General features: G+C 33.9%; 1 protein-coding gene across 21 annotated transcripts in view; it reads left to right on the top strand.

The window, feature by feature from the left end:
- XRCC4 (X-ray repair cross complementing 4) overlaps window positions 1-17,252 on the top strand; it is a 335,612-nt gene that overhangs the window by 145,090 nt on the left and 173,270 nt on the right. For 20 of the 21 annotated variants that reach the window (XM_085013988.1, XM_085013989.1, XM_085013991.1 and 17 more), the window contains one exon: window positions 3,972-4,119. In XM_085013988.1, the coding sequence (XP_084870114.1) occupies window positions 3,972-4,119 (148 nt within the window). Of the gene's footprint in view, window positions 1-3,971; window positions 7,223-17,252 lie in introns of those variants that run through there. The other variant, XM_085013995.1, reaches the window with a different exon arrangement.

Genomic DNA, 17,252 nt, shown 5'->3' on the forward strand with positions numbered 1-17,252 from the left:
AATTCATATTCTTCTTCCTGGATTTGAAAACTTGCAAATTTATTTATTTTGACATATCTCTCTGTCTCTTCTTTCCTTCTCTTCTTTCCCAACTGCCCATACTTATCCAGTCTCATTTCCTGCATGTTTTTCTCTAATGAACACTCCTCCAACGAGGCCATACTCCTTCTCATTACGCTTTGAACATTTGCCATTCTTTTCCAGCTCTATTCAAGCTCTTCCTCACAGCTAAAATGAGTATGAATAACCCAGTAAACAAAATACGATTTTTTTTCCTTAAAAATGGATTGCAAGGCCTAAAAGTGATAACTTTGTTACCCTTTAAAATATGTAAGATTATGAATCATAGAAGTATTTTACAAGCCCCATCTTTGACTTCCTGTAGATGTAGTTCAGATCTCTTCTCTTGTATATGAAATAGTTTTGCTTGTTTAGAGACCCAGAATCATTGTTCAAGGCAATCAGTGTCAGAATAGAAATGAAGTAGTCAGTAGTGAGAACAAATGGAAAGAGAGAACCAAATAGCAGCACACGGTAGAGGATAGAGGTGAGATGGGCTGAAATTTGAGGAATGCTTGAGATGAGCAATTTAATATATAGATACCAACTATTGGAGTAGTGCCTTTTTTTACTTTCTGGTTTCTGGCAGAGCAGAGTGAAGAGGGATAGGATGGAATGTTTTCCATTTTAAAAGGCTATATTTTCAAAACTTTATATTAACAGAATTATGTAAGTTAAGATAATCCATTACAGTACAATTTGCTATTACATGTATATAGTAAACCGAAGGGAAAACTGTTTATCATTCTGTAAATACAAACTAAAAAAGGTATATTCCATTTAAGCAGTAATTAAGCTATATGGTAGCACTTTTTATACAAAGCTCTTAATTTCTTTGTAGTACATAATGGTAGCCACCAAGAAGTTTAAAGTGTAGGTATAATAATAAATTATCAGATTATGTTTTGCCACACATACATCTATCAACTAAATATTTACTAACAAGTAAGTAATCACAAAATAATTGATGAACCTGTTTTATAAGCTTGAAGAAATTCCAGCTGTGTGTCCTTTTTTGTGTCCTAGTCACCTAAAACATTCACTTTTGGCAAATATAAAGATTCCTGAGGCAGGAATGGCAGTTCTTCTTGGCATTAGACAACCATAGTCGTCCAGAGTTCACAACTAGACACAGAACTACTTGAAGATTCAGCACAGGGCATCATCTCTAAGAGTAAGCAGACCTGATTGGATTCTTTCTTCCTTCCTTCCTTCCCCTTTCTCTCTTTCTTGCTTTCTTTTCTTTCCTCCCTCCTGCCTTCCTTATTTCCTTCTTGCACCTGAAGTATATGGTGGATCCTAGGCCAGGCATTGAATCTAGGCCGCAACACAGCTGCGGCCTGTGTTGTAGTTGCAACAATGCCAGATCCTTTAACCCACTGCACATGGCTGGGGATTGAACCTGCACTTCTGCAGAGTTCTGAGCTGCTTCAGTGGATTCTTAATCAACAGGAACTCCATGACTGGATTCTTATAGCCTATTTATAAAATGGTTGGAAATATCTCTAAAACATTTAGTCAATTTATATATTTTAAATACATTTAATGTCACCCAGGAAAGCTCATATGCAATATTCATCATACTTGTTTTCATGCCTTGTTTTCACCAGTAGATACACATTTTTGGCATTCAGTATACTAATTGGTAAATCATTAGTTATTCATTGAGATGAATAACAAAAATATGTCTAGTAGCCTCCTGAAGAATATGGACTTAATTTTTAGAATCCCAACAAACTGCTCTTGGTCTTTGATTCTTAAGTAGATGCAACACATTAGAGCGCACCCTAACATACACATTTAATCACTTTGCATTTTTAAGTAAATTCTAAACTTTATAACAAATAGTAATTAATAATAGAAAACATCCTATTGGGTGCCAATGTGTAAGTCATTATTTGGAGTTCTGAAATAAATGGCAGAACTTCATTTCAGAAATGTAACTTTATTTTTTAAAGTTTATCTTACACTTTAAACTTAACATTTTTCCTTCAAAAATGTCTAACATTTCATTAAATGTAATCTTTTCCATTTAACAAGTCTTTGTGCGGATGAAAATTCTCTCATTCTTACACTTTTGCTAGTTTTATTCATAGACAAGACTCTACTTTGTTGATTACTTATGTAAACTTATGTAATCAACAAACCCTGGGTGAGAGCTGCCTGGGCAAGAAAACAGGTAACCAGAATTATCTTCCTTAGTCACCTCATATCTTAATAAAAATAGTGAAATCATTCAGCTGGAATATATTCAGAGAAACACCCTTTTTTATTTACCTTTCACTACTCCTAATACATTTTTTGGGGTTAATAAAATCATGTACATGGAATCCAGTGGAACTTATGTGTCTTAATCATTTAAACAGTTTTGAAAAGTACAGTAGGCTTTGATGGGCATTCAATTCATATTTTATTAAGGAATAATTTACCTACCAGACAGAAATACTTTTTAGTTGTCATAATGATAAAATGTAAAAGCAAAAGCTCTGTGATTTGGGCAAGTTACTTAACCTCTCTAAAGCCTTGGTTTTCTCATAAGTAAAATGAAGTTAGTAAGGAATTTACCAAGTCCAAATGGTCCAAGTCATGTCAGGTCTGGACTGCACAGAATGAGAGCTGAAAATGCAGCTTTTTCTGCTTGAATGTGACATCCGTGTGCCTGAAAAACCACTCATTCTGTAAAATAGCACATTAAAACTAATAGAGTTTTATTGGAAAAAGGTTAAGACCACCTGAAATCTGTGGAGCTTTATATTGTTGTTGTTAGTTCTCTTGTTACAGTCCTAATAAAAATATTAACTCCATTAAATCCCTAACAACACTCTCACCAAGCATCACTGTCAGCTCACCCTTTGAATCATCACACTTCCTCTCAGATGGAGGAGATTCGAGTTTTTGAACACATTTGATTCCAGTAGTTTCATCAGAATTAAACATCTGATTCAAGGTACGGGGAAGAAATGTCTTCACTGCTTCTTCAGCTGTACTTGCATCTTCAGCAGAGAGCTTAAACTTTTGAAAAGTATAGGGTTTTTGCCTCCATTACCGGAATAGAATTTTCAGCCACTCATTTCTGCTTCTTGAGGTCTTTATAGATTGCTAAGGCTTTCTCTTTAATTGTGATGAAAACTTGCCCTTGGTCACTCTAAAACATTAAAATGCTGGAAAGCAATCATATGAACTAGTAGGACATCGAGTCCAAATTATGTTGATGTTCACGACCACCAATAGCAAAAGAACTCTTTTTTTTTTACACAAACATTTATTATAGCAGAACATGCTGTGTATTAGATATAAGAATGAATATTCTGAACTCCTGTAAAGTTTTTTGCATTTAAGTTGTTTATCAAGAATAAGGGATTATAACTCAAACATATTTCTATTATTGCTTCTATTTCATTTATATCAAATATTTTTAGGGTAATTTAATGGTTTAACCACATTAGAGATATCTGTTAATACTTTCTTAAATTTTTCTTATGCTTATTCCCCACATTTGGACTAAGTTTATGTTATCTCTGGATCACAAGCAGAAGTTCCCATTCCTGCTAATAATTACTGTTTTTATCAGTTTGATTCATTATTCCTACAGCAGTTTACCCATGCCAAACACTTTTTCGAGGTATCTAATTCACTTCTACCTATGCATTTGAAAATGTTGTTGCTCAAGAGGCAAGGACCATTTTGATGAAGTTGTTGCACATGTACTTTAAGATTTATATTGGTGATTAAAGTATTACATACTCTCTAGCTGGCTCACTTCACCAAATATGAACACATTTGAAAAATAATTTCGCTTTTATTTTAATTATGTCACTTTATATCAGTGCTAAAGCAGCCAGTTGATACTATACTCCAAAGTTACATGTGTAACTTTGTTGAGTCTCGTTTCTTATGTTATTTTATTTTAGCTACTTTAAAAAGAGATGATTCCATTATTTCAAGTCCTGATGTCACTGATATTGCACCGAGTAGAAAGAGAAGGCAGCGGATGCAAAAAAATCTTGGGACAGAACCTAAAATGGCTTCACAGGAGCTTCAGCTTCAAGAAAAAGAAAAGTAAGTCATTTTATTCTTTGCCAAATAGTAAGATGACATTTAAAAAATGTCTCATATATAATCTTAAATTATATTTTTATTTGCAAATTAAGGCTATTTTTAAAGAACAAGAATTACGATTTTAGAATTTTTAAAATGTTTGAATTGATATGTTTTCTCTGGCATTTGGTTAATTACTATTCATATTTTAAGTAAAAGTGATAAAAATATAAGCAAAACCTTTTCTTGTGGTTTTTATAGATTAATTAGAAATGGCATGGAGGATACTAAAAATACTAGAATCCAGCTTGTGTTCTATAATGTTATTTCAATTTAATTTACTTGCTTTAAAGAGAATCATAGTATTCAACTTAGCCACTTGATTTGGTTATATGTGGCATTTTTTTCAAGCAAAATATTTCTTTCTAGATATCTATTTATTTCCATTAAATTTTGGACTTATATACTGTATTTCTACTGTTTTTCACTTTTCGTGTTCAGACTACCCTCCTTCAATCTATATCTGTTTAGTTGTAATGAGTTGAGAAGTTGGAGTCATTAACATTTCATTTCAGCAAAGCAGTCTACATTTATAAAGAATCAGTCGAATTCAAAATGAATGTACAAATCAATTGTATTTTTGGATATATATATGTATGCTCTGAGAGGTTATTTCTTTCTCTAAACTTTTCATTAATTTAGCAAATGGTAATTGAACACTAACCTTGTGACATGATATTACAGACTCTTGGTTTTCAAAAGGTAGAATGAGGACCCCTGGGGTTCCCAAGGCCCTTTGTGGTGATCTACCTGGGCATCCCCATAGCTGTGTTGGGCTGGATTTTCTTCATCTATTTCTGTTGAAATAATATGTCATGTATGTTTGAATGCAGAAACTAATGCGATTCTGATTGTTTTCATTCAAGTCAGCCATTAAACAGACTTGCAGAAGTCTAAAACATTGCCCTTACAAGATTTCGCTTTTGGCAAATACAGTAATTTTTATAAAGAATGTGTAACTTATATTATCATATACTAGGTAGATTATCATTTCAATTAATAGTATTTTAAAATTTTCTTTGTTTGACTTTTGAATATGACAAATAGAGTCCACATAAACAAAATCTTTTGAAGTCCTCTGGAATCTTCAAAAGATTAAAGGGGTCTTGAGAGCATGAAGTTTTAGGTTTCTGTTATAAACAGTGAGGATGTTTATAACAGAAACCTAAGACAGGCATAATCCAGAGTTCCTGGGGTAGTGCTTTGGGTTAAGAATCCTGTTACTACATTGGCTCTGGTCACTCCTGGGCCTGGTGCAGTGGGCTGAAGAATATGGTGCTGCCACATCTGTGCCTTCGGTTGTAGCTGCAGCTTGGATTCAATACCTGGACTGGGAACTTTCATATGCCATGGGTGCAGCCATTTAAAAAAAAAGACACAATTCACGCCTTTAGGAAACTGACAGCATAACAGTAGGAAGTTTTCCAGTTTCTTGCATAAAAATAAGCATTGTACAGTTGATAGTGGAATTGTTTTATTTGTCTAGCTATCATTGGGTTTTTATTCTCTCCACAGTTGTCCTGATCCACTTGATATAAATAGATAGAAAATGAAATCTGTATCTTATGTAGGGTCCCTTTTGTTTTTAGACAATGCATATGTGCAGAAATCCAGAGTGCTAAACTCTTATTGGCCTTATGTTTATTCCTTAGCCCATAACCCTCTGGCTTCATAGAGTTCATGGTATTGCATTATCATTTGAATAATGAACCAAAAATATTTCCAGTTTGCTAACACTATTTCTATAGTTTCATATGGGAAAAATAAAATTACTAAAAACTTGAAATATTCAGAAAACTGTGTTCAGTTAATCTGTAAGCTTATGAGTTACCAGTTAAGTGCCAGGTTTAATATTGGATGTTGTGGATTCAGGAGGGTAGAAAATAGACACAGCCCTTGTCCTCATGGAACTTTTGGTCTAATTGTTTTACCTGATAGTTTTCAGAGTCTGGAGGAACAGTGAATACGTTGGCTTTAGGTTGGAGAGCTGCATCTTAACGTCTTTTCATTCTATGTGAAGTAAATGTAAGGCTTTGAGGTTAATAATGTTTTTTGAATATGCTGTTTTGCTTAAATAGGTGTTTAATATGCATGGTACTGAGATGGAAGAAATTTAGATCTGAATAAGACAAAATATTTTATTTAGGTTTTTTAATAAAAGCAATGTGTTTGTTCCTACCAACATATAATATGCAACTAATATTGTGTTCCTTTTCTTTTCCATGTTCAGATGATCATGCCAATATTCATATTGTGTATTTTTATTATTTCAAAAGTTGATATAAACCATTTTGGCTTTTTTTGGATTGTCTGATAATTATATCATCGTAGACTTTTAGGCTCCTCTGCCCTATGTAGAAATGAAAAACATATATTAGATGTGAGGAAAAATTTTAAAGACTGAGGGAAATTGAGTTTAACATTTATTAATTGCACATTGAGTGGTTGATTACCTTACTGTACCTCTTCATTTGGCCAAATTAAACAAAAAGATAAATTCTATTTTGTTCATATTTTATTTTGTATGCTTTGGGGATTTTTTTCCATTTCAGATATAGCCTACTAAAATTTTATGGCTCCTAAAATCCAAAGTGCTAGTCTATTTTCCCAATTCTTTTCATTAAAAATATTACAAAGCTTTTACAAAACAAAAATAAGTCCTCAAGGTAAAGAAAACTTACGGTAAGATCTTAGAAATTGATAATGAAAAGTCATCAAATACTGATAATTAATCATTATTTTATGTTTTCAGTTTAAACTATACCTTTCTTTTGCCTTCCTCGATTCCTTTTATCTCTGATAACTTTTCATCAAAAACATGTACAGTAGGTCTATACACTCTAGCTGTAGCCTCTCAAGTAAATGCAAATGTGGTTAGTTTGCTACCTAGGAGTGAAAAAAGATAGTAGCCCCTAACCCTAAATGTCAAAGTTCCCTTGGCTTTTCTTGAACAAATTCTGTAGCCTCCATTTTCTTCAGACAATTTCATTGGGCATCTTCCATAATTTTTCTTTGCTTAGCTTTTCTTGGCTTCTGTAGCTCTGTATCTCAAGAAAAAACAAAAGGAGAAAAGTGTGATCTTAGAACGGTTTAATTTTATTTTTCTGACTACAGAACTTTGTACAAATCATTTACCTTTCTGGGATTTAAATTTTTATCTGTAAAATAAAAGGAGTGAATTAGATGATCTGTAAAATTTCTTCTAATATCTAAAATTCTATTACATTTTTAATGATTCATCACTTTTAAAACATGAACATAATTTAGTAAAAAAATTACACATTGATTAGTTATTATAAATTAGAATTCATGAAGCAATTAAAAACATAAGATGTTTATCAATAGAAAAGTATTCATCTTTTAATTTATGTGCTTTTAAGTATTTCAGAATATAAAATTTTTAGCATATTTCTAAATATTATGGATTATTCTGTACTCATTAAAAATTTAATACTGATCTATAAATATACCAATCTATGGTAATACAAAATTATGAACAAAACAAATCATGTATTTGTCATTTATTGTGATACTGTGTCATTGATACAGTGACAAGGTATAGAAGAGAGAAATGAAGAAATAAGTAAGAATTATGGGAGTTCCCATCGTGGCTCAGTGGTTAACGAATCCGACTAGGAACCATGAGGTTGCGGGTTCGATCCCTGGCCTTGCTTAGTGGGTTAAGGATCTGGCATTGCCATGAGCTGTGGTTTAGGTTACAGACGTGGCTCGGATCCTGTGTTGCTGTGGCTCTGCCTAGGCCCTCTGATTAGATCCCTAGCCTGGGAACCTCTATATGCTGTGGGAGCAGCCCTAGAAAAGGCAAAAAGACAAAAAAAAAAAAAAAAAAAAAAATCTCATTTCTCATTTAAATCTCACACAAACACTACAAGACAAAATACTAATTTCCCTTCTTACAGATGAAAACCAACCAAGTTTATAGTTATTTTTCCAGAGCAGCAAGCCAGTATTTTATTTCAAACCCTGTACTTAGTCCACTGCCTTAAGGGATTTATAATCTTTTGAGAGACAGAGATATGCACAAATAATTTTGCAGTTGCAGGGACAGTGTGAGGGAGAACACCAGCCTTAAGATTCTTAATTGGAATCTTTGGAATTATGTTCAATTTTTTAAAAACACTCTGTCATAAGTGGAAATAGTTTCAGGGCACTGCTTTGAATCTGAAATCCACTACTGATCTGTTATAGTGGTATGCTTGGAACTAATGGATGGGATCTCTAATCCCTCTCCCTAGCCTGTCAATATTAAAGAGTCAGAATGTGTTACTTGTACATCACATTTAATTTGTGTTCATGGTAAAAAAAAAAAAAAAAGTACAATAATGTAGTTCCTTCTGAGTTAATGAGATGGCATTATAAAACAATTGTTATAATTTAGCTACATTTGATAAAAGCTATCTAATTTGGGGGAGTTCCCCAGTGACCTAGTGGTTAACAATCTGGCGTTGTCACCAACATGGCTCAGATTGCTCTGGCATGGGTTGTATCCCTAGCGCAGAAACTTCTGCATGCCATGGGTGTGGCCAAAAAATTGTTGTTTTTGTTATTTTTCAGCTGAGAGAAGTAAATCAATTGGTAAATAAACTTTCAAAATTTCTGGACAAACTACATTTGACAAAGAAAACTTTTTAATAAAGGTATTTGTACCAATAAAAATAACAAATGGTGAAATATACAAAATAGTTTTCACCAGAAAATGTCTCTGAAAGCTATGGAAATGTTTACCATATTTTGTAAAATATTGTTAAATTATGTTGTTTATGCCATATTAAAAATGGAAAAGTGAAGTCATGCCCCACATAAATGTATTTGCTTTTGATAATAAGAATGTCTAAAACTTCAGGAATTATGATTAAAATAATGTAACCATATAATGATGACCCAAGTTAGTCCAAAATTTCTTCGTTCTGACCCTTTCTTTACTCCTTTCTGTGTTTGTCAGTGGTAGAAAGACAGCAGATTTTCCTTCAGACAGATGTAAAGAACCAGGGAAAGTAAAAGTAACTTCTCAGAGTGTCTGGGCTCTGAAACACTATTGAGTGAATAGTTAGCAACATGATAAGTGAACAACTACATAACTTTCACACACCAAAATTTAGGACGTTATTTAGGTTCTGTAAATAAGTATAAAAGCTGTAATGCAGACAATTTCTCAATACATTGTCAAATATCATTTGGCAATCTAGTTTATGAAGCAAAATTCCATCTTTATATGAAAACAGTTGTTCTTTAGCCATGTAAGAAAAGTAAGAAAATAGGAAACTAAAAAGTGTATTTGTCATGGTCATAGTTTTTATAATTAAATATCCCGGTGTGTTTTAGAAATTCTAAAAAACTGTCTAAACTCTAAGTTTAAAAAAATATTCTGTGAATTTCCCATTATGGCTCAGCGAGTTAAGGACCCAACACTGTCTCTATGAAGATGTTGGTTTGATCCCTGGCCTTGCTCAGTGGGTTAAGGATCCTGCATTGCTGCAAGCTGCAGTGTAGGTTGCAGATGCGGCTTGGATCTGTCATCGCTCTGGCTGTGGTATAGGCTGGCAGCTGCAAATCCGATTCAACTCCTAGCCTGGAAACTTCCATATGCCACGGGTGTGGCCCTAAAAGGAAAAAAAAAATGTTGTAACCCAAGACAAGTAAATTTCTAAATCCCTAAGTTTACTCTAAGAAATAATAATACCATCTTAAGTGGAAACTATTTATTGTGGAAATATTGACTGAATTCTGTTCAGCAGTGTAAAAAACTGTATTATATAATTTACAAAGTTTAAGTAATTTATCCAAGGTCACATAGTTAGCAAGTGATTTTAGATAATTATTTATTCAGTGGATTAGTAAATGTAATTTTCTCCAGTGTTCGTAAAAGAAAATGAGACTGTTTTTATGTGGATGATTTTTTTCAGCTTGCCAAATTTTAGCCATAAAACCATTGAATTATTATTATTTTATTATTACTCTTATTATCTTGCCAAATTAATCTGTTCAGCATTAACTAATTATGACTTTTTACAAAGCTGTTTGACTACACTTTCCTTTCACTTTATCATGATAAAGATGATATTGCTTGCTTACAAACCTATACTACCCTGTAAAAGCACCTGAAATATTTGGATGGCTGTTTTCCTTAAGTATATGTTCTAAGGACATTGAATAGAAGTCAGTCTCAGATGACCATTATCAAGAGTTTTCAAAATTCTGTATACTTAAAGAATTTTTGTATGTGAATGAAGGTATTCCACCACATCCATTTTCTCTGCATCTTTAGCCATGTTTAACTAGAAAAGATTAACTAAGAATGAATGTATGATATGATTCTGTTTACTTCTCTTAGTGATAAAGAAAAGATGAAGCATAAAGTTTTGAGTTTGTAGTCCCATTACCACAGCATATTAAGCAGTATATCCGTTAAATTTAGCTGGATGCCTGACTTCATTACTTGTTTTCAATTCTAAGCGTATGCTGTATTTCAAACATGTTTGTCAGTCCCTCACAATGGTATTTCCTCTGTATCTCTTGCAGTAGCCTTTCAGTAGAATTTATATTCCTTGTATGACTGCCACATGATTTCACATTGTCTAAGGAAGTGAACAGTAGATATTGTTTGTTGAGAACTAAATAATTCTGAATATCTCTTTCCCTCATTCATTTACTTATTCGTGTATCATTCTTTTAATGTGTTTACATGCTGAGCAAACTAGACATAGTCTGTGATGTCGTAAAGCTTAGTCTACATGAAAGAATGTCAGGTCTGGTAGGAGAAGATGGTTTAGAATGTCAGGTCCCTCTGCGTTATTTCTTGATTCTTGCCCACACACAAACAAAGATTTGGAGGTGCAGGCAGTCTGGCATTTTACAAATTTATTAAAGTGAAAGTACATTTTCAGAGAGAGAGTGTGTGCTTATGTGCACACAGGTTAAAAGAGGGCCCAGCTCATTTTACAATCGTTTTTTATACCCCCACGAGGCAGACCTGAGTGGAGACCCAGTTTCTCCTGCCCCAGTCCCCTATGCCATGCATAAGTGCTCTGTGTTGTTTGATCTCTATATGGGGCATATTTGATCTTCTGATTGGTTTCAGGCAGGATACCTTATTTGCATGGGGAACAGGTTATATAGAGAGAGGGGTGATGAATAAGCAACATTCCTGCCCTACCAGGCTGTTCAAATGGGGGAAGGGGTGTTACAATGAGACATGGCCAGAGGCTTTTGGGTTTAATCTCCTTGAAGGGGACTTGAAGCCTATAACAAGAAGAGCAGCATTACTCATGAAATTACATAGATGTGAGAGGTACAGTAGTGGAGGAGAGAGCAGAGATTTAGGCAGAAGGAGCAGCCTGTGCGCCTGCTCCCATGTAGGCCGTGTGAGTGTGATGGGGGTGAGGGGGGCAGGAAAGGGAGGGAGTATAGTGAGGCTCAGGGCCCATAGGCCAGTCCAAGTCAGCTGTGGGGCCTTTGTTAAAAATTCATCCCTTTCTTCTGTACGTGATAGCTTTTCTGTTTATCAGATCACAGAAGACTTTTCTTCTATTTCCCTTATGTTTTGATATTGCTTTTTGACTTTTCTTAAGGGTTATTAAAATATTAGATTGACTAGAAATTTCTGATATTTTTGTCATTATTGTATCCTCTTATACATAATCATTTAAAGTTACCTAAAGCTATTATACTTAGTTTCTTTTTCATTTTTAAACTCTGCTTCCAAATTGCTTTATGTTGTACAGTTTTGGATTCCCAATAATGAAACTTTCATTCTTTTGAAACACAGGAAACTAGAAAATTGAAAACACACTGAAACTTATGTAGAGTGCTCACAGGGGTAATAGCTTTAATTGGCATGTGTTGGCAGTCTGAGTTGCAGAATTCTTCTGACACTTTGCTTTTTTGGGGGGGAAATATAAATTTTTTCAGGAATAATTTTAGGTCTTTAATGATTTCTTGCTTTTAGTAAGACTCTGAAACTTTGAATCTGTTGTGTATTGATAAATATTCGTTATAAAATTTCGTGCAACTAATGCACAAAATATGATTATTGTGGATCACTCATTCTGCTCTGTCAACCAGCATCAATGTACAGCACAAGCATATGCTGTACATTCCTTGCTATTTACTCTTACGTCACCTGAAATTATGATTTTTAGAGTTGTTCGGCGTATCCTTTTAATTCTATGTATTAGACTGAACTAGCTGACAAAGACTACCAAAACTGTGAAATTATTTTCATACTTATATACTTTATTAATATCATCAGGTAAAGTCCTGAGCATACATAAGAACACTGTAAAATTACTTTCAATAACTATATAAAGGCACAATATCTTTGTAAATTAAATAACACTGTATTTGGTCCTTATTAGGCACCCACCTTAAAGTTTTAATGTCTTATCATATAACATAATTACTAAGGAAATTTTCATTTCAGTTTTTGTAAATTTTAGAGCTCATTAATTTTTTCAATATTCTAAAAAAAGATAATATAATGATAGTCAATTAATACCATTTTGTTGGTATTAGCCAAAAAAATCACATGAAATCATTGTGGCTAGGTAGACTAGCCACCTGGTTCATTTTAACACAATGATCAATCCAGTCATTGTCTACTTATTGGTCTAAGTAGTCAGTGTCCCAATCTTACTGAAATTAGCAACCAGTTAATAAAGTCAGCCAACTAACAAAATGCTCAATTTAAATGATTTAATTAATACTTTAATGCTTGTCTCTTCTTCAACTGTCTCAGCCCATTTCATCCCCTTGGAAATTCTACTTTACCTACCTATAGCTGTTTTGTTTCTCATTTCTGTAGATTCTCTTTCTCAAAAGCAAAATACTTTTAAGAAAGGTTGAAATTAGTATCTGAACAAGAGATCTATAAATGAAAACTTTGTCTCACAATTAGGGCTCCAGACCCTGGGAGAAATGGCCAAGACGAGATCCAAACCCAAGTTACAGCCTAATCAGGTTTATGCTGGAGACCAAGACAAGGAGCCAAACACAGGGCTCTATCATACAGACTTTACCAGAACTCTGGTATGAAATTCTTAGTAGAGCAGGAACAAAAGTTACCGTTAAATCTAAAGCATCTCTAAATTTTGAGCTCCTCTTTAAATGACCCTTGGCTAGAAAATCATGGGTTTCTGTGGTTAGAAGAGCTGCTAATATATAGATAAGAATAAAATGCCTCTAGCTGTAAGATTTGGAGAGGTGTGGTGGGAAGAAACCTCAGAAGTTTTTTGATATTGAAGTTAAATGATACTGAGTCCAGAATTGATTCTTTGTGATCTTTCACAGACTTCAAGATTATATAAAGGATATCTCAGTAGGTATACTACAAAGGGCTCCATATTCAGATAAGCTTGGAAATTGCTGCATACCATAGCTCTCACACTTCCTTATGCTCCAGTAACTAAAATGAGATTTATGTATTAAAAGCTCTGAAAAAATTCCATGGCAAATAGTTCATTTGACTTGTTTAATCATTTTTCAAAAGTACTTAAGCATGTAGCACCCTCATGCAGTCTGCCTCCCTCTCTCCAAAAAGGGCTTAGTGACAGTCTAAGGGATAGTATTCTTTAGGGCCCTATTGTGAGATACGAACTCTCAAAATTCTCAATCATTGATTTTAAATATATAACTTTTCAACCGTAATTACATGTTTTAGGCATTAAATGAATTATCTTAAGGACAAAATTTTAGTTTTATATAGAACCTGTCTCTCCACTTCCCCACAATCCTACTGCTGAGTAAACCTCGTACTTGTCCGAATGATGACACTCTGAGGAGCAATAGGGTCACTTTTTGGGAGAAATCTAGTGATTGGAACACCTCTAAAAGGAGGAATTCAACATCATCTCAAGTGCAGGGTAAAACCATTAAAAGAATTTGGGCCAAAACTATGAAAAAAAAAATCTTATATAGTCTTTAGACACTTCTATATAGTCTTTGTTTCTGCAGGCTAGCAAGTAAAAATATATAGTTTCACATATCTTATGCAAAGCACACGGATATGATTTAGTCTTCTTTGTGATGGATGTCTTCTGAAAAGAGTTGTAACACATTGTTCCAAACAACCTTGAAAATATTATTAAATTACAACTTTTCAACGAATGTTGCTTCTTGAACTGCAGTGGAAAAATTTAAACTGTGTGTACTGAAGCAACCTTTAAGAGGTCCCATTAGTAGTTGTATAACTGCAGTATTTTTAGGGGAATGGTAGGTGGCAAATCAGCGTATACGCTCATGTACACACACAGGCACATCCCTAGGTTAAATTCATGATTGAATTAGCTGAGGTTGCACAATCTTATTATGGTCCATGTAGCTACATGGAGCAGGAAAAGACACAGCATTGGCTTAGTGCAGTATTTCCTGACCTCCTTGAAGTGGAGTGAGGAACTACAAAGCCACCACTGGTACAGTTTGTATAAGGCCTAGTCTTTCTTGACTCAGAAAAGCTCAATTCTTTCCTTTTTGTGCTAGAAGCTTAACAGCATCAACCTGGATGAAATCACATGATGTATGCACTTTTTTAAAGAGGAATAATTATAGAGATCAGGCGCTCCTGGCTCAGAACCAAAGTTATCATGTCTATCAGAGCTTTTCCAGTTCCTAGAGAATCCACTTCCCCACAGTAACCCAGTTACAGTCAAAAAGCATTTAACTGAAGTGCTGTCACTAAGATTCATCGTATGAAGTATTGAAGAAAGTTATTTCTCTTTTGAAATTCTTCTTCCTGTGTGTCTGTTATTAATGTTAGAGATTATAAAAAACTGAATAAAACCTAACAGGAGGAAGGGAGAGAGCCCAGTATTAATTAATTAACTTGCTCACTTTACTTTTTAATGCAGTTTTAGGTTCACAGCAAAGTTGAGTGGAAAGTACATAGAGTGCCTATGTACCTCAGTCCCCACATATGCACAGCCTCCCCCACTATCAGTATCCTCCACCAAAGTGATACATTTGCTACAAATGATGAACCTACATCAACACATCCTTATCACCCAAGGTCCATATTTTACATCAGAGTTCACTCTTGGTATTGTACATTCTGTGGATTTGGATTTGGCAAGCATCAACCATTGTAATATTATAGTTTTACTACCTTACAAATACCCTGTGTTCCACCAGTTTATCTCTCCCTCCTATTAACCTCTGGCAACCACCAATCTTTGAACCATCTCCACGGTTTTGCATTCTCCAGAATGTCATGTAGTTGGAATCAATCAATAATGTAGCTTTTTCAGATTGGTGTCTTTCTCTCAATAATATACATTTAAGTTTTCTATGTATCATTTGATGGTCTGATAGCTCATTTCTTTCTAGGACTGACTAGCAATCCATTGTCTGGATGTACCACAGGTTTATCCACTTAGCTGCTGAAGGAATTCATTTACTTTTCCATAAAATAAGGTTCATTTTATTTACTTCCCAATTATGAAAGCATCATTTTATCCCAGAAAAACCAGAAAGCACACAAACAAAACAGTAGCTGGAAAATGCATAATCCCACCTTCATGGAGACAACCACCATTAACACCATAATATTCTGTATATTTACTGGTAAGATCTCTTCCTCTGTACATGCAAAGCAAGGCTCATACTGTTGATGATGTACACTGATGATTCTATTTTTATTTTTTTAATTTATTTATTAATTTTTATGGCCACACCCATGGCATATGGAAGTTCCCAGGCCAGAGGTTGAATCTGAGCCGTAGCTGCAACCTACACCACTCTGTGGCATGGCCAGATCCTTTAAGCCACTGCACTGGGCTGGCTTAAAGATGCCTCTGCAGTGACCCAAGCCACTGCAGTTGTATTCTTAACCAACTCTGCCACAGCGGGAACACCTAGCCTGCTGTTTTTAAGTTTAAATACATATTATAAACATTTTTCTGCTTTAATTTATGCATTGCTTCCACATCATTTTATACTTATAATATTTGATTATATAGATACATCATAATTTCTTTAATTCCCATGCTGTGCATTTGCCTTATCCACATTTGTATTATTGCAAAGAAGGTGGTGTGTACTTCTACATAAATTTGCACTGATTATTTCCATAATGTGAATTCTCAAAAATGGAATTATTATGGGCATATGTACTTGTTAGTCCTTCATTATGTTTTGCCAGAATTTATCCAGAAGGCTATAACCATTTGTACTCCCACAAGCAATGTTTGCTTTTTGTTCTCTGGTTTTCCAATTATCTTGGTCATTGCCAGATTATATTAATCATTTAATTGAATAGTGTTTCATTGTTTAATTTTTGTATTTGAATATTAGAAAAATTTTTCCTGATATTTATTGATTATTGGCATTTCATCTTTCAATTATTCCTGATCCATAACCTCAGCTGATCTTCAGTGGAGGTCTTTGTCTCCTTTTGCTTTGTAAGAGACCCTTATATCTAAAAAATATGAATCCTTGTTTTACCCAGATTGTCATTTGCCTTTTAATTTTTATTGATAGCATTTTGTATTTATGTAGTTATTTGTTAATTAAATCCATCTATTGAAAATAATGTTAATATTTAACATTCACTGAATTCTCACATCCTAGACCCTATGTTAAGCCCTTTATGTATCTCATTTGACCATAATTATTTTATGGAGTAGGAAACTGAGACCTAGAAAGCTTAGATAACTTTTACAAAGATAAGTTTTACATCTGTGATTTTTTAAATCTAGGGTTATCTTATTCCAGAGACCATACTTTTTAGCTTCTTTATTATATTGCCTCAATAATAACTAATATTGATATGATTCCTATATGCCAGAGATTATGTTAAGCACTCAAATTTTATTAATTCATTTAATTTTTCCAACTCAATAAATTAGGGCTCTGTTTATTAAGAGCTGAGTAAATGTGAAATTCAGTGACTTTTGACCTCTTGTTCAAAATTTCTACTGCACAGTAGAGGTAAACTGCAGCTCTGTGAATACAAAGATTGGGTTAATCCTTCCTGCCTACCTTTCAAAATGGTTATGAGGGTAAGCTGAGATCATGTTTATGAAAGCAATATCTGAGTAGGATGCTCTAGGAATGTGATGGACTATTATTTTCCCTGGGCTTTT

The sequence above is a fragment of the Sus scrofa genome, chromosome 2, assembly GCF_054392235.1.
Source record: "Sus scrofa isolate SSC_HxYL_T2T_F1_AM1 chromosome 2, Sscrofa_HxYL_maternal_Yorkshire_Landrace_v2.0, whole genome shotgun sequence".
Classification (NCBI taxonomy): Eukaryota; Metazoa; Chordata; class Mammalia; order Artiodactyla; family Suidae; genus Sus; species Sus scrofa.